Source organism: Balaenoptera musculus, chromosome X (genome assembly GCF_009873245.2).
Source record: "Balaenoptera musculus isolate JJ_BM4_2016_0621 chromosome X, mBalMus1.pri.v3, whole genome shotgun sequence".
NCBI lineage: Eukaryota > Metazoa > Chordata > Mammalia > Artiodactyla > Balaenopteridae > Balaenoptera > Balaenoptera musculus.
Genome location: NC_045806.1, coordinates 31,564,357 through 31,585,921, shown reverse-complemented (window position 1 = coordinate 31,585,921; position 21,565 = coordinate 31,564,357). Strand labels below are relative to the sequence as shown.

The window sequence follows — 21,565 nt, the reverse complement described above, 5'->3', positions numbered from 1 at the left end:
TACTAGAATGACTGAAGTTTCCAATTAATTGTCCTGTACTCCTACCATGGTAAAATATATGTCAAATTTAACTACAATATTATAAAAAATAATTTCTAACTTTCATTATGGTTTGAATATCATTTTCTTCAAAGTTTAAACAGATAAAAATCCCTAAATGATACCTTTCATATATGGTGTTATATAAATAATTTCTATTAAATACCCATCTGCCAAAATAATGTCAAAATTAATTTGGACAAGATTAATTTTACAACTAGATTTCTTAAGGCCATAAAAATTAGATATTTCTTTAAACATCTGATGCATTCAGTAAGTTAAAGAAAAGAAATTTTTGTCATTCACCATTTTACAAGATGATCAAAATTTGTAAATTTATTCTTGGAACACCTCCTTTGTGTTATCTACGTAATCCAGAAATACATAACTATTTTGAGTAAATAACATACAAAACAAAATGTATAAAAAATTACTCTGCAAAAATGGTTAATAGTCTTGTTGCCTAAGGTATCCTACCACCCCCATTCCATATTTTGATAAATAACTTATTCAATAGGAAGTACAAAGTCAGTTAAATTTCTGTGAACTTGATATATTAAAAAAGTTTGAAATAATGGGCTAGTATATATCTTGCCAATGGCATTTTACTCCACTTTGATGAGTGGATTTTTTTCAGTTTATGTTTAGAATTAAATATAAATCAGTTTCGACTGATTTTTTTTTTTTGAAAAATAGTAAAATAGTAATGACTGTATATGGTGACTTCAAAAGTTGTCTTTCATCTTCACATGGCCTCTTTTAGGTTCAAAGATAGAGAGTATTCCTTCATAAGTTGTCTAGTATTTTTCTCTTGATTGTACTTAAGGAATATTTTAGCTAACATAATGACTGTTTAGAGAAACTGCTTCCATTTTTCACAATCCTTTGTAGAGAAACCAAATTGGGTATATTTAATCCTGTGGACTATAGGTAAAGATTTTAAAGCATGAGAACATTCATAAGATGCTGAAATTTAGACTACTGAAAAAGTTCAAATACTCAGAGAAGTCTGGAATACTATTTTAAAATATGTACAAACAATTGTACTGAATTTTGTTAAGTTATAAACCTTTTCAGAGGGAATTTGACTATCTGTGTTTATCTTAAAACAAATATAAAATATTTTCGGCATCTAAATACATGCTATATGTTTATTATTTTCTTAAAATAGAAGAAACATTTTGAGAGATTCAAAAACATAAATTAGATCAGGTCATTCCCTTCTTCACACCCTCTAGTGGCTTCTAATTGCACAAGGAATAAAAACTCTCATCTTGCCTTTTGAGATCCTACAAGATGGTGTCCTATAGACCCCTCTGATCGCAAATCATACCTTTACCATTTCTGTCCAAGCTCCAGCCTCACAAGCCTCTTTTCTGTTCCTGGAGTGCCTGGGCTCCTTCCTGGTAGGTCACTTCCCACCAAGCTGATTTTGTCCCGAGGGCTTATACGTTGGTTAGTCTCTCTACCTGGTTGTACTGCTTCAGTCTTTGTGTCATCCTCAATGAAACCCTGGACTATTTTCGTTTGTAGAATTATCACTGTCTAAATTCATCTTGTCCATTTATTGTCATGGTAATGGGTTCACCTGGTGAACTAAACTTAGTGGAGTGTAATCTGAAAACGGTTTCTCTCCCCCACTGCTGCTCTCCAAACCAGGCAGGATCTCCCTTTCCCCACTCCTGTTGTTATCTTAGGATGGTTCGCAATGCTAGAGCAGTCTCACTGTCAGATATGTAAAGAAATACAAAATCAATCAACACTTTCATCTCACATCCAACGAATACTTTTCCTGATTTCTCTCCCTGGCACACCGTCCCCACTTCCAGGACTATCTAGTGATTTTTCAGACTGCCTGTGAAGAAGAAGGTACACATGATCTGTTCTTTTCAATTCCCTGCTCTGACTTCCTCTCCTCCTGCAATCACTGTGCTAATATGGATCCTTCAGGTTACAGGATGTAGATGGGATGAGAGGTAAAAGAACAAAGGCCATTTGTTTAATTGATGCTGGGTGATCTTCTCCAGCTGACTTTCTAGGTCCCTCTTTCTTACTCTTTCTAGCATTACCCTCATGTAGACTCTTCTGGGTTCTTCTCACTCTAGTAGAATGTACCTTGAGGCAGATTCTTTTAAAACAGTCTAAGCCCAGTCTCCTTCCATAGAGTAAAATCCATTTTGATCCAGAAGGTCTTATCATGTGTCAGTGGAAGGGTAGCTGCTTTCACTCTAGCCATTTTCCCTTTACGTACGGTCCAATCTGTGGGCAGGAACTCACCAAAATCTAATGGGCATTAAACTGTCCGTTTCCACTCCTTAAAGAAAACACCACCACTCTCTTTGTGTTCTGGCCGTGGCATACACAGGCTAGAAAGTGGATGATAGGCTAAAGATTTCTCATCTCCCTAGACACAGCAGAAATATCATTTCTCCAGCAAAATTCTGTGCTCCCCTTCATAATATAAAGATATCATTGGGTAGCAGCTATCCAATCAGAGGTTACACTTCCCAGACCCTCCTGCACCCAGGCATAGCTGTGTGACTAGATCACCCCAATAGTATGTGAGTGGAAGTGATGTGTGCCACTTCTATGTGACTAGCGGGAATTCTCTCCTCTCTTTTCTCTTTCTCCACCTATGTGCAAGAACCTTTGAGTCCCTAAAGGATGATGGATTCACCATATGGGAGGAGTCTGAATCCTGGGATCTCAACATGGAGGACGCCAGCCATTAACCAGGAACAAATGAACCAGACTGTTACAATTATTAAAAACTTTGATTGTGTTAAACCATTGAAATTCTGGAGTTTGTTATATCAGCTAGAGATGCCCTAACTTATACATTTAGTGAGTCCTAAATAAATGGCAAAACCTTTCACAGCATGGAGAAAGAATTATCTATAGTTCTCAGGTTTGTATTTTACTTGAAAATCTAAGACAACAGAAAAACTTCACATAGAGTATCCCATTTCAATTTTATTTTTGTTTCCTCTCTAACTCAACTAAAATATTAGCTCCATGCAAACAGGAGCCTTGTTTGTATTGTTCATCACTTTCCTCAGCATCTAGAATAGTGCCAGGGATACCAGAGACAATAAATATTCATTAAATAAGAAAATGTGCAATTTGTAAGAGGCTTTAATGTTTGTATATAAATCTAGTTGTTAATATGTCTAATATTCTGGATAATCACAACACTGAACTAAATAATACAGCAAAAACACTGATAAAACCTGACTCAGGAGGAGTTTAAAAATATCAAGTTAACTCAGGCTGACCTCTTTCATGAAAGTTATTGGGAAAGAACAGCTGCCTCAGATGGGAGAAAGACACTGGGTTAACTTTATCAGTTGGTTGCTGGTTCACACCTTCTCTGAACAGGAAAAATTTAATTCACTGAGTATTTGTACTGAAAACTTCATCAATTCCTATTCTTAATGGGTCAGAGAAAATGAAGATTATTATTATTTTTGCCCATAAAAGCCTAATTGAGTCAATGACAATTCAATATGCACTAGCAGGAAGTATTTTTCACCATATCCTCTCCTAGAAGACAATCATGAGTTCATTATAAAAGGATTATTTCTGAGGTCGAAAACCACAATAATATTAATTTAAATAAGGCATATTATTGAGGAATTTTAATTTTATTCAACTTGAAAACATTATCAAGTCAATACATAAATTGTACCAAAGGGGATTTTGAAGTGTACCATGCAATTCAGAAGAAGTGATAACTATGGTCTGTCCTAGTAATTTTCTAAATTGAAAAGTCAGTGCTAGCAGTTCAGGACTCAGAGGAATCAGGTAGACAGCTGTAAACTACAAGCACCACTGTCATTCCTCTGCTACCGCCATCTACATGTCACTGTGTCTATGGAAGTCATGCCTCACATCCCCCCTCACCAACTCCAGTCCTTCGCCATCCAATCTGAGGCATACAGATTGCAGAGGTGCAATCAAAGTGGGAGATAATTCCAGACTGGGAGTGATGTGGGGTGAGGATGCATTGATAGGCACTGTGGAGTTGTGAAAAAGCCAGAAACTCCTGCAGAGTCTATAGGTTTGTTCACGTGTATTCAGACATTTCCCACAACCTTGAAGGGGGAAAAACTATGAAAAGCAGTGACAAATAGAAACATGTCTAATTACAGGGACAAATACCTAGGAAGTACCCTCCTGCTTAGCCTGTTTAATATAGGCTCTCTCTCTCAAGATATAGATATAGAGGGGACCTTCAAGATGGCAGAGGAGTAAGACATGGAGATCACCTTCCTCCCCACAAATACATCAGAAATACATCTACATGTGGAACAACTCCTACAGAACACCTACTGAACGCTGGCAGAAGACCTCAGACTTCCAAAAAGGCAAGAAACTCCCCACGTACCTGGGAAGGGCAAAAGAAAAAAGGAAAAACAGAGACAAAAGAATAGGGATGGGACTTGCATCTCTGGGAGGGAGCTGTGAAGGAGGAAAGGTTTCCACACACCAGGAAGCCCCTTTGCCGGCAGAGACTGGGGGTGGCGGAGGGGGGAAGCTTCGGAGCCACGGAGGAGAGCGCAGCAACAGGGGTGCGGAGGGCAGAGCGGAGAGATTCCCGCACAGAGGATCGGCGCCGACCAGCACTCACCAGCCCTAGAGGCTTGTCTGCTCCCCCGCCGGGGCGGGCGGGGGCTGGGAGCTGAGGCTCGGGCTTTGGAGGTCAGATCCCAGGTAGACGACGGGGGATTGGCTGCGTGAACACAGCCTGAAGGGGGCTAGTGTGCCATGGCTAGCCGGGAGGGTGTCCGGGAAAAGGTCTGGACCTGCCGAAGAGGCAAGAGACCACAGTTTCGGGGTGTGCGAGGAGAGGGGATTCCTTCCTCGTGTGCCCACAGAAGGCAGAGCACCACCTAAACAAGCTCCAGAGATGGGCACAAGCTGCGGCTATCAGCTCAGACCCCGGGGACCGGCATGAACCTCTAAGGCTGCTACCGCTGCCACCAAGAATCCGGTGTGCAAGCACAGGTCACAACCCACACCCTTCCCAGGAGCCTGTGCAGCCCGCCACTGCCAGGGTCCCATGATCCAGGGACAACTTCCCCAGGAGAAAGCACGGTGTGCCTCAGGCTGTGGCAACATCATGCTGCCCTCTGACGCTGCAGGCTTGCCCCGCACTTCAATTATGACCACCGCAGCCCTCCCTCTCCCCAGCCTCTGAGCAACAGAGCCCGAATCAGCTGCTGCTTTAACCGCCTCCTATCTGGGTGGGGAGCAGATGCCCTCAGGCGACCTACACGCAGGGCGGGGCCAAATCCAAAGCTGAACCCCAGGAGCTGTGTGAACAAAGAAGGGAAAGGGAAATCTCTCCCAGCAGCCTCAGGAGCAGAGGATTAAATCTCCACAATCAAATTGATGAACCCTGCATCTGTGGAATACCTGAATAGACAACAAATGTTCCCAAAATTGGGGTGGTGGACTTGGGGGCAACTGTAGACTTGGGGTTTGCTGCCTGTGACTGATTTGTTTCTGATTTTTATCTTTATCTTAGTTTAGTTTTTAGTGCTTGTTATCACTGGTGGATTTGTTTAATGGTTTGGTTGCTCTCTTTTTTATTTTGTTATTGTTAAATTTTATTATTAAAAAAAATTTTTTTTAATTTGATTTTTTTTCTTCCTTTTCTTCTGAGCCGTGTGGCTGACAGGGTTGTGGTGCTCCAGCCAGGTGTCAAGCCTGAGCCTCTGAGGTGGGAGAGCTGAGTCCAGGACACTAACCACCAGAGACCTCCCGGGCCCAAATAATATCAATCGGCGAGAGCTCTCCCAGAGATCTCCATCTCAACACTTAAGACCCAGCTCCACCCAAGAGCCAGCAATCTCAAGTGCTGGACGCCCAGTGCCAAACAACTAGCAAGACAGGAACACAACCCCACCCATTAGCAGAGAGGCTGCCTAAAATCATAATAAGTTCACAGACACCCCAAAACACACCACTGGAAGTGGCCCTGCCCACCAGAAAGACAAGATCCACTCCCACCCACCAGAACACAGGCACCAGTCACTTCCACCAGGAAGCCTACACAAGCCACTGAACCAACCTTACCCACAGACACATAGACCAAAGGAACAGAATTGAGAGCACAGAAATAAACCCATGCATATATGGTCAATTATTTGATAAGGGAGCCCTCAGGGGGGTAAAATATTCTTCGTAATAAATGGTGTTCATCACTCCCAAACTCATACTACGAGGCCATCATCACCCTGATACCAAAACCAGACAAAATGTCACAAAGAAAGAAAACTACAGGCCAATATCACTGATGAACATAGATGCAAAAACCCTCAACAAAATATTAGCAAACAGAATCCAACAGCACATTAAGAGGATCATACACCATGATCAAGTGGGGTTTATCCCAGGAATGCAAAGATCCTTCAATATAAGCAAATCAATCAATGTGATACACCATATTAACAAACTGAAGGATAAAAATCATATGATCATCTCAATAGATGCAGAAGAAGCTTTTGACACAATTCAACACCCACTTATGATAAAAACGCTCCAGAAAGTAGGCATAGAGAAAACTTACTTCAACATAATAAAGGCCATATATGACAAACCCACAGCCAACATCGTTCTCAATGGTGAAAAACTGAAACCATTTCCACTAAGATCAGGAACAAGACAAGGCTGTCCACTCTCACCACTATTATTCGACATAGTTTTGGAAGTTTTAGCCACAGCAATCAGAGAAGAAAAAGAAATAAAAGGAATCCAAATCAGAAAAGAAGAAGTAAAGCTGTCACTGTTTGCAGATGACATGATACTATCCATAGAGAATCCTAAAGATGCTACCAGAAAACTACTAGAGCTAATCAATGAATTTGGTAAAGCAGCAGGATACAAAATTAATGCACAGAAATCTCTTGCATTCCTATACACTAATGATGAAAAATCTGAAATAGAAATTAGAGAAACACTCCCATTTAGCACTGCAACAAAAAGAATAAAATACCTAGGAATAAACCTACCTAAGGAGACAAAAGACCTGTATGCAGAAAACTATAAGACACTGATGAAAGAAATTAAAGATGATACAAACAGATGGAGAGATATACCGTGTTCTTGGATTGGAAGAATCAACATTGTGAAAATGACTCTACGACCCAAAGCAATCTACAGATTCAGTGCAATCCCTATCAAACTACCAATGGCATTTTTCACAGAACTAGAACAAAAAATTTCACAATTTGTATGGAAACACAAAAGACCCACAAGAGCCAAAGCAATCTTAAGAAAGAAAAACGGAGCTGGAGGAATCAGGCTCCCTGACTTCAGACTACACTACAAAGCTACAGTAATCAAGACAGTATGGTACTGGCACAAAAACAGAAATATAGAACAATGGAACAGAATAGAAAGCCCAGAGATAAACCCATGCACATATGGTCACCTTATTTTTGATAAAGGAGGCAAGACTATAAAATGGAGAAAAGACAGTCTCTTCAATAAGTCATTCTGGGAAAACTGGACAGCTACATGTAAAAGAATGAAATTAGAACACTCCCTAACACCATACACAAAAATGAACTCAAAATGGATTAAAGACCTCAATGTAAGGCCAGACACTATCAAACTCTTAGAGGAAAACATAGGCAGAACACTCTATAACATACATCACAGCAAGATCCTTTTTGATCCACCTCCTAGAGAAATGGAAATAAAAAAATAAATAAACAAATGGGACCTAGTGAAACTTCAAAGCTTTTGCACAGCAAAGGAAAACATAAAGAAGACAAAAAGACAGCCCTCAGAATAGGAGAAAATATTTGCAAATGAAGCAACTGACAAAGGATTAATCTCAAAATTTACAAGCAGCTCATGCAGCTCAATATCAAAAAAACAAACAACCGAATCCAAAAATGGGCAAAGACCTAAATAGACATTTCTCCAAAGAAAATATACAGATTGCCAACAAACACATGAAAGGATGCTCAACATCACTGATCATTAGAGAAATGCAAATCAAAACTACAATGAGGTATCACCTCACACTGGTCAGAATGGCCATCATCAAAAATCTAGAAATAATAAATGCTGGAGAGGGTGTGGAGCAAAGGGAACCCTCTTGCACTGTTGGTGGGAATGTACATTGATACAGCCACTATGGAGAACAGTATGGAGGTTCCTTAAAAAACTAAAAATAGAACTACCATACGACCCAGCAATCCTACTACTGGGCATATACCCTGAGAAAACCATAACTCAAAAAGAGTCATGGACCACAATGTTCATTGCAGCTCTATTTACAATAGCCACGACATGGAAGCAACCTAAGTGTCCATCATCGGATGAATGGATAAAGAAGATGTGGCACATATATACAATGGAATATTACTCAGCCATAAAAAGAAACAAAATTGAGTTATTTGTAGTGAGGTGGATGGACCTAGAGTCTGTCGTACAGAGTGAAGTAAGTCAGAAGGAGAAAAACAAATACCGTATGCTAACATATATATATGGAATCTAAAGAAAAATGGTTCTGAAGAAACTAGGAGCAGGACAGGAATAGAGATGCAGACATAGAGAATGGACTTGAGGACTCGGGGAGGGGGAAGGGTAAGCTGGGACGAAGTGAGAGAGTGGCATGGACTTATATACACTACCAAATGTAAAATAGATAGCTAGTGGGAAGCAGCTGCATAGCACAAGGAGATCAGCTCGGTGCTTTGTGACCACCTAGAGGGGTGGGATAGGGAGGGTGGGAGGGAGATGCAAGAGGGAGGGGATATGGGGATATATGTATATGTATAGCTGATTCACTTTGTTATACAGCAGAAACTAACACAACATTGTAAAGCAATTATACTCCAATAAAGATGTCAAAAAAAATTTAGATATAATGATATATTCATATCTACCTGCATATATATATCTACCTATATATGGAGAGACAGTATCTATCTTTCTATCTATCTATGGCACAGCTATATATATATATTTGGTTTAACATAAATAGGCCATGAGATTTTTTAAAAATCCTATTTAAGAATTTTTCACAACTTGTCAAGATAAATTCAAGGCAGAATGCTATTTTTTGCTACTTCAACATTTCATGAGGATCAAAAATTTCAATAACATGTACAAATACTCATGATATATTATCTTTAACACAGAAAGAAATAAAGAATATAAAACCTGAAGGAAGGAAGAAAATACATAAAATGAAAACCTCAAAATACAGTTTTTATATGATGGAGGCTAAAATTTTAAACTGAAAACTTATTGGAAATGGTTGGCAACTGATACATGTTGTTATATTTGATACCAAGTGGATTAATAGTGTTTTTAACTCTGCTTCTCTCTTACTAACTTGTGGAGAGGTTTCTGGGCCTCACCATTAACAATATAATGAATTTAATTGAAGGTTGATTATAGAATGAAAAAATACATAAAGAAATGGTCATGCAATTTTCACTGACAAGAGAACAAATATTATGAAGGCTATGACTGACCTAAAATTTAAAGCCTATAAGGTTTTATTCACAAACTTAAGATTTGTTTTCAGCTCATTGCTGTATATTGAAATTACTGACTGTCAGTGGGAAGACAGTAGATTATGCTCATCATTCTGCCACCCCCAAACTATATGATACACAAGAGATTTTTGTGTTCAAAGAAACTGGAATAGCAGCTATTACCCATTAAAATTTCCAAGACAGTAGTAGTCATTTTGTAATGTATAAAAATATCAAATCCCTATGTTGTACACCAAACAAACTCAAAGAAAAAGAGATCAGATTTGTGTTTACGAGAGTCAGAGGGTGGTGGGAGGGGCAAATGGATGTAGGTGGTCAAAAGGTACAAAACTCCAGTTATAAGGTAAATAAGCACTAGGGATGTAATGTACTACCTGACAAAGATAATTAACACTATTGTATGTTTTATAGAAAAGTTGTTAAGAAAGTAAATCCTAAGAGTTCTCATCACAATGAAAAAACTTTTCTTCTTTTTCTTTTTTTTTTCTTTAAGGATATGAATATTTATTAAATCCTCAGATTGCCAAGGGTCTCCATGTTTAACAGGAAAAGACAGGGAAAAAATCACGTAGGAAAAGAGCAATTTGTTTGATTACTTATAAAAGCAAAACCTAAAATTTAAAGGCAAATTCACACAACTAGAAATATAAATGCCCAACAATCGTACAGAGAGAACAATGATCAAGGTCATTAATAAGCAAAGAATTAAAAGCTCATACAGGATTCCACTTTCACCTATTATTGTGGGAGTTAGGGTGTTTTGTTTGTTTTTAAGGTTTGTACACTCTGTATGCTTGTTTGCTTTATTTTCAGTTATACAAATCTTTTCTTTTATTTTGCATCTATATGAGATGATAGATGTTCACTAAACTTTCATAATGTATGTAAGTCAAACCATTATCCAGTACACCTTAAACTCATACAGTGCTGTATGTCAATTATATCTCAATAAAACTGGAAGAAAAAAGATTCAAGAAGACATCCTAAATAGTTTACACAAAAGAGAATGGACTACTATCAACCAATTGTTGTTTATTATAAATATAACCTGATTTTTGGAACCTGCTGTAAGAAGTAACCAAATTTATGTGCCTCGAGGATGTAAATATTTCTTACAAAACCCTATTTAAAGAGATTCTAACCATTCATTCATCTCTAGGGAAGGTGTGGAAATTGAGTTGAATGTAACAAAAGCTGAGATACAGATGGAAAATCAGAGACGACTTAGTGTCTTGAAACCTTCATTGCCACATCTGATGATCTAAGGATTAAGTATAGTATTTCTCAAAAGTTGAGCAAACACAGCAAATGCAGTCAAAAATATTAGGAAACTATATATAGGTGTGGACAGCCATTTTTGTGTACTTCTGAAAGTATTCAGAAAGCATGTTCTTCAAGAAGTGCACAAAGGTTTATTTGATGGGATTATTTAAAACAACCCATACCACCTCCAAAGACTAAATCTTCATGTCCGAAAGTTATAGAGCTAACAAGTTTTCACCTTAGGTAATTACTATTAGAAAGGTGGGAAAACTTAGTAACTTGGCAACATCACTGTCATTGGTAGCCTATTTGGGCAGAGTTACTTGAAAATGACTCCCCTTCTCCACCAACTTCTGTTGAAAGTGCACATTTAATTAGTTCAGCACATCTGCCTGTATTTGCAAAGAGAGCAATCTAGCATCTGATGGTGCTAGGTCTTGCTCCTTATTAGTAAGGAAGCCAATGTCTCCCTTTTTGAGGTGCCACCTCATGGTCCCAATTTCTCCTGGACCCATTTAAAAATTTTTTTTTCTCCTGTGTCCCAATAAAGAGATAACTATTGTACTCAAGCAAAATTTGCCGCCTCAAAATGTCTCTTTGGCATGTGGATTATTTCAAACTGAAACCAATCAAAGCCCAAAAGACTCAGGAAGGAACTCTGACCTTCCCCCTAACTGCCTAAAAGAATGTAGAGAGAGGACCTATTCCAGGAAGGGAGCTATCACCACAGACTAGTGTGAACTAGGTGTGTAGACAGGAAGAACCTAGCAAAGTCTGTTTGTTAAAATTTCTCTCTGTGTCCCATTGTCTCTGTATGGCCCAGCAAATACTTATTTACCAAACATTTGCTTTTCTATCTTCATGTGAGTGTCCTTCCTCCTCTGAGAAGTCCCAAAACACTACCCTTAACATCCTCTTTTGTCTATAGCTAAAGATGCAAGTGGTCTCATAATTAAAGTTATGTCATTTAAAAATAATCTTTAATAAAGATTTGATTCTGCAGTGATAACAGGGTCACGGAAATAGGACATTTCCACTGAGTGAAATGATCCTATCGTCATCCCATTAAATAATTTTCTAGGTAGAAGAGAAAGCTTTTGCAAGTGGCACTTGAGTGCATTTCAATAGTTTAATCATCCATTTTCTATGTCTCAATGGAGATTTACCCAGAGATTAGGTGAGCAAATAATTGATTTACAGACAGAAATAATTTATTTTCTGTTGGAGCGAAAGTTGAAGATTCTAAATAACCATTCTATGAAGAAATTCATCTGCGTATTTAAAAATGAAAATAACCATTATTTATCATAAGTTTAAATATTTGATTTAAATAAGAGTACCAACAATTGAAAATTAATTAAATCCAAATGTGATTAATAACAATATTGTCCTCATATTTTATTTAAATGAAGACTCAATATTTGACTTTATCAAATAATTCTGGACATGGATTTAGTAATACTTTAATAATTCACATAAGACAATCCTATTCTTTGTCACTATTATTTAAAACCCCAAATCTATGCCAGTTGCTCGAAATATATTTCAGAGTGGAAGGCCTGCTATAGAAACCAGGAGGAATCAATACTGAAAGAGTCCAGAGAGCACAATCCTGCTTTTATCAGATGTGTGAGGAAAGCATGTAGGCTAAGGTTAATTTTGCTCTAGTAATTCTTGAGACATGCAGGTAAAACGCTTATTGGGGCAGCCACTATGATACCATTGAACTAAAAGATGTTTTCTATAAGCATTTAAGATGCATTTTACTGGATTTAAAATAAAATTGCTGTAATTTGAAAAATTTATCCCAAAATGCTCATTTAATATAGATATTTTTTAGGAATAGCAATTTAGGTTTACAACAAATGCCCCAAATATTTGCAAAAAGGAGCCTATGAACAATTAATGGGGCTCTTACCAGAGCAATACATTTCACTTCAATAGTGTTTAAGGGTGGTCCAGGAGCACTATGGATCTCAGGATAATACCAGATTTGTAAACTGCTAATAGCATCATCTGAAACAAGAAAAAAACATAGCACATCTTAATTTAGGTTTCAGAAAACCATATTTAACATAAAAATTTGAGAAACATGAATTAGATATCATTTTCAAACTCTTTCTGATGGACTCATTTGTCAAGAGATCTGTGAGGAAGGTGAAAAGCTGATTTCATCACAGTTTGTGAGCAATAAGAGAAGCCCCAGCCTGCATGGCCATGAGAATGGGCTGTGAAAGCTCCCTGCCTCATGCCTGCCCCGTAACTCACTAAGTTCCCCACAAAAATAAGAGTGCTTTACTTTTAAGGATTAGTATTTCAAAAGAAATAACTAATCTTTCCCCCTTAATTCCCAACGTATTCACATATTATACGTAGAAATATCTAACTATGGTATTACAATATACAAGGCTACATTTCCAGTACCATAAAAATTTAGCCTAAGGAAAAAATCAGAAATAGTTCATGAAATTTCTGGTTTTTTGGGAGTGTGAAAGAGGATCCTAGCAATTTAGCCCCAAAAAAGCTGAAATGGGGTATGGACTGTTAAAAAAAAAAAAAAAGGAGGAGGAGAAAAAGGAGAAGGGGGGAGGGGGAAAAGAAAAAGAAGAAGAAAGAAAGAACAGGCCCAAGGTGGAGCCACTTGCCTCTGGGACAGTAAACCAAGACTTGTTTCAACCTCTCCCAGGAATGGACTTTTTGCAATTTCCTGGTCAGCTCTAGAGAGGTAACCTTGCCTGAAACAATCCTTTCTTTTGTTCTGCTAATAACCTCCTTGTCCATATCCCACCCCCTCCGCCAGCATTTCTATAAAACCTGGGAGTAGCTTTCTATTTGCTAGATGGGATGTTGCCTGATTAATGAATTGATGAATCAGGTCAATTAGATCTTCATATTTACTCAACTGAATTTTGTTTTTTAACAGGACTAAGCGGTGAGAAAGTAATGTTTACATCTGGGTTTTCCAACATTTTTTTTTTTTAAAACAGGCCTTTCTGCTTCCGGTGATGTCCAAAGTCACACCCTTAAATCCTGAAACCAGAACCCTGGTCAACCATAAAAGCCCTGTGTAGCAGGGTTTGTACTGGCATCAAACCCATGTTTTTTCTATTTGTTCTCATCTGCTCAGCTTCTCAGTTTGATATTCTTTATTCTCCAATGTTGAGCTAGATTACAGTTTAAGATGACCTTCAGTTTCAGTTAATTGTTTGCATATCATATCAGTACTGTCAAGTTTTAAAGATTCCAAGAACTGCAATGTTTGATTAACTTACTTAGGTAAATCACTAAGCCTCTCTGGGCCTTAATTTCCTTATCTATGAAATAAGGGGCCCAGACCAGTACAGTTCTCAGACTCTCTCTTCTGAAAAAGTGCTTTGTTTTGCACTGCATTGCAATGCATTGCATTGTATTATGTTGCATTATTGAATTACATTGAATATATTGAATTGTATTGCATGGCTCAAATGATTGGCTCAGTAAGTCCAAAATCTGCAGGTTAGTCCAGCAGGTTGGAGACCCAGGGAAGAGCTGGAGTTCAAGTCCAAAGGCAGTCTACCAGTAGAATTCCTTTTTGCTCTGTGGAGGTCAGCCTTTGTTCTATTAAGACCTTCAACTGGTTAGGTAAGACCCACCCACATTATGGAGGGCAACCTTCTTTGAAAGTCTAAAGATTTAAATGTAATTCTCATACAAAATCACCTTTATAAAAACATCCAGAATAATGTTTAACCTAATATCTGGGCACCATGACCCAGTCAAGGTGACACATAAAATTAACTATCACGGGGACAAGAACACCTCCCATTTGTAATTGCTGTGACTATCACATAAGGTAGTATTGTGATGAAGCTAATTTAATTCCTACGGAGCTAAAAACATACAATGAATATGAATTTATTGGTGAGAGTGGGATTAGTGATAATTTATTAATGAGATGAACAACAAAAATAATAATTATTAAACTTTGTTTAACTACAAGCTTTAAACATATTAAAACTTTTTTCTAATTATAAAATTAGGAGTATTCACTATAGCAATTTAAGAAATTACTGAAAAACTTTAAAAAATAAAAATTATTCACCATCTCATGACCAAGAGTACTTATTTTTTTGTATAAAATTTCAAGAGTAGTATATCAATAAAGACATAAATATATAGACATATACATATATAAATACACTGGGATATACACATTATATATAATTAATAGATCCATATATACACGTGCATTTGTATATACACATTTCTATCATTCAGAGAATATTCACTATTAAATTTAAGTTCATTACTAAGCATTAGGGAAATGCAAATTAAAACCACAATGAGATATCACACTTGCTAGAATGGCCATGATCAAAGAGACAAGAGATAACAAACGCTGGCATGGATGTGGAGAAAAGGGAACCCTTGTGCACGCTGGTGGGATTGTAAATTCATATGGCCACTATACAAAACAGTATGGAGGATCCTCATAAAATTAAAAATAGAATTACCATACGATCCAGCAATCTCACTTCTGGGAATATATCCAAAGGAAATGAAAACACTAACTCGAAAAGATATCTGTACCTTCCTGTTCAAAGCAGCATTATTTACAATAGCCAAAGCATGGGAACAACCTAAGTGTCATCAACAAATGAATGGATAAAGAAGTTATAGTATATTCAATGGAATCTTATTCAGCCATTAAAAAACAAGGAAATCCTACCATGTGTGACAACGTGGATGGACTATGAAGGCATTATGCTAAGTGAAATAAGTCAGATAGGGAAGAAAAAATACTGTATGATCTCACTTATATGTGTAGTCTAAAATAAACAAACAAAACAATAACAAAAAACCCAAACTCATAGAAAAAGAGATCAGACTTGTGGTTACCAGAGGCAGAGGGTGAGGGTAGGGAGAAATGAAGGAAGGTGGTCAAAAGGCATAAACTTCCAGTTATAAGATAAATAAGTACTAGGGATGTAATGTACAGCATGATGACTATAGTTAACACTGCTGTATCATACATAGGAAAGTTAAGAGAGTAAATTCTAAGAGTTCTCTTCATAAGGAGAAAATTGTTTCTTTTTTCTTTCTTTACTTTTTATTGTATCTATATGAGAAGATGGATGTTAGCTGAACCCATTATGGTAAGCATTTCACAATATGTGTAAATCAAACCATCAAGCTGTACACCTTAAACTTATACAGTGATGTATGACAACTATTTTTCAATAAAAATGGAAAAAAATTTATGGGCAGATAATACCTATTCAAAAACATTTTAAATCGATACTTCCCTAGTATCGCAGTGGTTTAGAATCTGCCTGCCAATGCAGGGGACACAGGTCGAGCTCTGGCCTGGGAAGATCCCACATGCCGCAGAGCAACTAAGCCCGTGCACCACAACTACTGAGCCTGTGCTCTAGAGTCCGCGAGCCACAACTACTGAGCCCATGTGCCACAGCTACTGAAGCCCGTGCGCCTAGAGCCCGTGCTCCGCAACAAGAGAAGCCACCGCAATGAGAAGCCCGCGCACCGCAACCAAGAGTAACCCCCCCTCACCGCAACTAGAGAAAGCCTGCGTGCAGCAACAAAGACCCAACACAGCCAAGAAAAAAAAAAATTAATCAAATTTAAAAATTAAAATAATTAAGTTTCAATTATTCAACATAATAAATCATATAAAAACATTCTTATATTAAAATATGTGTGCATATCGCTGATCATTTTATTTAAAAAAATCTAAGCTGTGTGATGACAGGTTGCAAGATAGATTAAGAGCTAGGAAAAATGCATGTACAGGTATCTGCAGTTCTTCAGACAGGCCTTCCCATATTCCTACTCAAACAGAATTAACCTTTCCATTCCCTGTAATACTCTGGTCTTTTTCTTACTGATCGCTCAGTAGTACATTTCTTTTCAATTAGGGAAATTTCAGTTATGCAAAATGAGTAAGTTCTGGAGATCTAATGTACAGCAAGGTAATTATAGTTAATAGGGTGGTAGTGTATACTTGAAATTTGCTTAGAAGGTAGATCTTGTGTGTGTGTGTGTGTGTGTGTGTGTGTGTGTGTCTATACAGGCTTATTAATTGTGACACATGTACCACTTTGGTGGGGGATGTTAACGATGGGGGAGAAGATCCATGTGTTAGGGAAAACTCTGAACCTTCCTCTCAGTTTTGCTGTGGACCTAAAACTGCCCTAAAAATTAAATATTTTTAAATATGCCATTGGGATTGTGATAGGTCATTACATTGAATATAGATCACTTTGGATAGCATGGACATTTTAACAATATTCATTTAGAAGGTAGATCGTAAGTGTCTTCACCTTCTTCCATGAAAAGGTGGTAACTATGTGAGATGATAAATATGTTAATTAGGTTGATTGTGGTGATTATTTCACAATGTATATGTATATCTAATCAAGTTGTCCACCTGAAATATGTACAATTTTTAATAGTCAGTTGTACTTCAGTAAAGCTGGGACAGAAAGAAATGAAAACAACTAACTAAGAATCTTCTAACCTTCCAAATAGGGAAATATGAAAAATAACGGTAACACCCAGCTTTAATAAGGGTCAGGTTGAAAGAGATAATATTATACATTATAATGGAAATCTGAATCAATAAAAATTTGAAGAGCACTTTAACATGTTTAAAATGTTTAAGAATTGCTTATCCCGTTCGAGCCAATGATTTCATTCTAAGAAATTTGTTGGAATAAAATAATCGATGATATGCACAAATATTTTAATATAAGAATGTTTATGATTTATTATGTTGAATAATTGAAACTTAATTTAAAAAAAATTTAACAGCCCACACAGTCACAAGTAGATGTAATTCCTAACATGACTCCCCCAACCTCCCCTGCAAAGAACACTTGAATCAGCAGACTTTGATAAGGACCCTCCCCTGCCTCTCGTGCCTTCCCCTTGTGCGGCCCTTAGATAAGATCCTCAAGATACAAACAAGATACAAAGAAAACTTGTTATTTTTTGGAATCAATTCTCACTTTCTGTCTTCTCTCTCAAGAGAGTCATCTAATGCTAGTCTCTGAAATGTTTTCCATCTTTCATGGTATTTCTCTATCCCCATCACCACCCTAAAAGACATTGTTCTCTTCACTTCAAACCCAGTTAGCTGTTGCAGTGGCGAGCTTGCCCCAACTGCTCTTCCCTTCCCAAACTATTTTGAATAGTGCCTAAATATCACTCTTAATCCATGTATTCTGTGATGGTACATTTTATGTGTCAACTTGGCTGGACTATGGGGCCCAGTTGTTTGATTACACACCAATCTAAATGTTGCTGGGAAGGTATTTTTTAAAAACATATGTGAATACTTTCATCGGTAGACTTTGAGTAAAGCAGAATACTCTGCTTAATGTGAATGGGCCAACTCCAATCAGTTGGAGGCCCTAAGAGCAAAGACTGAAGTGACCTGAAGGAGAAGCAATTCTTAGTCAAGCCTGAAACATGGAAACCCTGCTTGAGCTTGTAGCCTGCCCGGTCTGCCCTGGGGAATCTGGACCCATGACTGCAACAGCAACTCTTACCTAATTGTCTACCCTGCTCGCTTGCCCTATAGATTTTGGACTTGCCAGTCTCCACAGTTACGTTAGCCAATTCTTTAAAATGTCTCTCTCTCTACAGATATAGGTTATTGTATTATATTGTACTATATTATATTGTATTGCATTATATTGTATTGTATTATATTACGTTATATTATATTATATTATATCATAGTGGTATCTGTTTCTCTGAAGAATCCTGATTAAACAGAAATTCATTCAATAAAGATTTCTTCTTCAGTACACCTCTGTTTCTAGAACTTTGCCCCTGTTGACCCACTCTTCTCTATTGCCCTCTTCCGTCCCTGCTACTCACCCAAAAGAGAACTCATTTACCCACTCTCTAAGAAACCTGCACTGTCTATTCCAACTCTCCATACTCTCATTTTCCTCTGAATTTCTACTGAAACGATATGATGTTTAACAACATTCAAATAAAGCTTTATAATACAGGAAGGGGAAATAATTGCATTTGCTTTCTTTTGCATATGAGGAAGACTGCTACCATCTCCTATATTTAAAAAAGGAGAACACATTACATTGTTAAAATGATATACTCATTAACATTTTATTAGAAATTGACTGAAATTTTTTGTTTAGTAACAGAAATATGTGTAAAGTTTTTCACTTATGAAAGAGTAGGCAGCCTTCAAGCTGAAGTATTATAATCTACTAATTTTAATAGCAGTACAAATCCAGAAAGTGAACTACATCAAGGTAATCCTGAAATAATACAATTCTTACAGATGATATATGAAATACACATTTGTATACGTATTATGAATGTAAAGTATCTATTGATTTATAAGTAAATGATGAGGGCTTATGAAAATTGATCATGAAACTCTCCATAATAATAAATTTACCTGGTTTTTCCTCATCAAACTTGTCAGATGGTTCTGATAATGATTTCTCAAAGGAGGGTATTAGATCTCTATCTTTATCTTCATCTGAGTCTCCCTGAGAATCACCATTTTGTCTGCTTTTAACGGAAAACGAAATTGTACCTACAACATATAGGTGCAAGATGTCAGATTAACCAGTGTTTAGTTTTCTAAACTAACAATTAAACAGAACAACTTAATGGAAAGTTCAAGGAAATATTTTTAAATGTCCATTAAAATGGTAATTTTTAAACAGCTTTCTCATAGTAATTAAGAAAATGCAGCAAATAACAGAACTGTTAACAGCTTTCAGAAAACGTACTGTCTTGGGTGAGTATTCTTACATATTTTCTTCTTAAGTCATTTTTAACACTCATTTATTACCTCATTAAAATATTTACTTTGTTTAATACAATATTCTAAGCATGAACTTTCCTTTAAACATTTAATATGTAAAATACTAAATTTTGTTACAAAAAACTGTTAGTGTCAAAAATTGGTACTCTTTCTCTGGAATTTCTGTTATACTAAAATTGACTTATAAAAGATTGGTATTAACTCTTAAATTGAAGCTAACATACATATGGAAATAATTCAGAAATTGGTCCTGATATCTCAATACCAGCTTGCTATTTTCATAGTCTTATTATCCATGTTGAGAGGATGGTTCAAATCTTCTTTCCCCTTCAATTTCCAATACTTCCTTCTCCCTCCTCATTCCTAGCTGATCATCTTGTTTCTATTTCACTAAGAAACTGGACACTTCCAGGAAAGAATTCCTTCACAGTCCCACCACCACACTGACCAACCCTTCCACAATGGTGACCTCATCCTCTGGCTTTCCTCTTGTAAGAATGATTGATACACTTTTACCTGGGACCAGCCCTTGGACCTGTGCACTAGATCCCATCTACTCTAGTCTACCCAAGGATCTGGCTACTGTAATGTTCCCCACTCCCTTCTGCATCTTCAATTCTCCCTCTGAAACATGCTGTAATAACACCCAACTTCCAAAAAGCCTTCTCTCCATCTAATGTGTATGTGTAAATCTATGTATTTTTATATGTTTTTGTGTATACACACACACACACGCACTACGTAATACCATGTTAGGCTTAGTACTAAAATCAGGATGAAATACACAACATAAATCACAAAAATGATTCAAGGCATAAAATAAATACATTTAAAAAAAAATCAAAGTGATATCTTGGCACCGATCTAAGCAGGTTTAATCAATGACTTTCAAATTGGCAAAGAACAAAATATTGCCATGAAATTTAAATTTTTAGAGAGAATTAAAGATAAAGAAAAATAGGAGATAAAGTTACAGTTCAATTTTTTTTCGTTTTTAAAGATTTTTTTGATGTGGACCGTTTTTAAAGTCTTTATTGAATTTGTTACAATATTGCTTCTGTTTTATGTTTTGGTTTTTTGGCCACGAGGCATGTGGGATCTTAGCTTCCCAACCAGGGATTGAACCCTCACCCCCTGCATTGGAAGGCAAGGTCTTAACCGCTGGACTGCCAGGGAAGTCCCACAGTTTAATGTTTAAAGCTAAAATAACACATACCAAAATTTAATAGAGATAATACATAGGAATATAGATTCAAAAATCTTATCCCCCCCAAAAAAGCCCAGGAATTAAAAGTAAAAAATGTACTGTTCTTTCAAATTGATAACTTAACACTTTTGATAACATTAATTTTTGATGAGAGTGCTGAGTTAACAACCCCCATCTCAGATACTGTGGGTAAGGGTAAAAATTGGTACTACATATTTTGGGGGGTAATTTTGCAACATCCACCAAGTTGTTGCACATCTCCTTTGACATGTCAGTTCTGTTTTTTTATGCTATAAATACCTTATATCTTAAATCTTACCCCATAGGTAGACTAGCAGAGTTATTTACAAAGATGCTGTTGCAATATTATCGGTAATTACAAAAAAAAGAAAAAAGAAAAAAAGAGGAACTTGATTTCCACCTATGCATGACTAGTTACATGAATTCAGATAAACATTTATTTGGATTATTGTTCATCTAGTCAAAAGAAAAACCTATGAAAACCGAACTGAAAATACATCCATGATAATATGAGTGAAAGCAGCCATTTACAGAGTTTTACGTCTCATATGGCCCATTGTGTGTGGGGGGACTGTGTGTGTGTATATTTGTGTGTGTGTGTGTGTGTGTGTGTGTGTGTGTGTGTGTGTGTTTAAAAGATATATACAAATATGAATTGGCATTTGGACAGAAATTTATTTTCTCACAGTTCTGGAGGCTAGA

General features: G+C 36.9%; 1 protein-coding gene across 1 annotated transcript in view; it reads right to left on the bottom strand.

Annotated features, from left to right (window-relative positions):
- The window catches only part of CFAP47 (cilia and flagella associated protein 47), a 489,567-nt gene that overhangs the window by 120,503 nt on the left and 347,499 nt on the right, over positions 1-21,565 (bottom strand). The window contains 2 exon segments of the mRNA XM_036839258.1: positions 12,745-12,842; positions 19,261-19,401. Of these exon segments, the coding sequence (XP_036695153.1) occupies positions 12,745-12,842; positions 19,261-19,401 (239 nt within the window).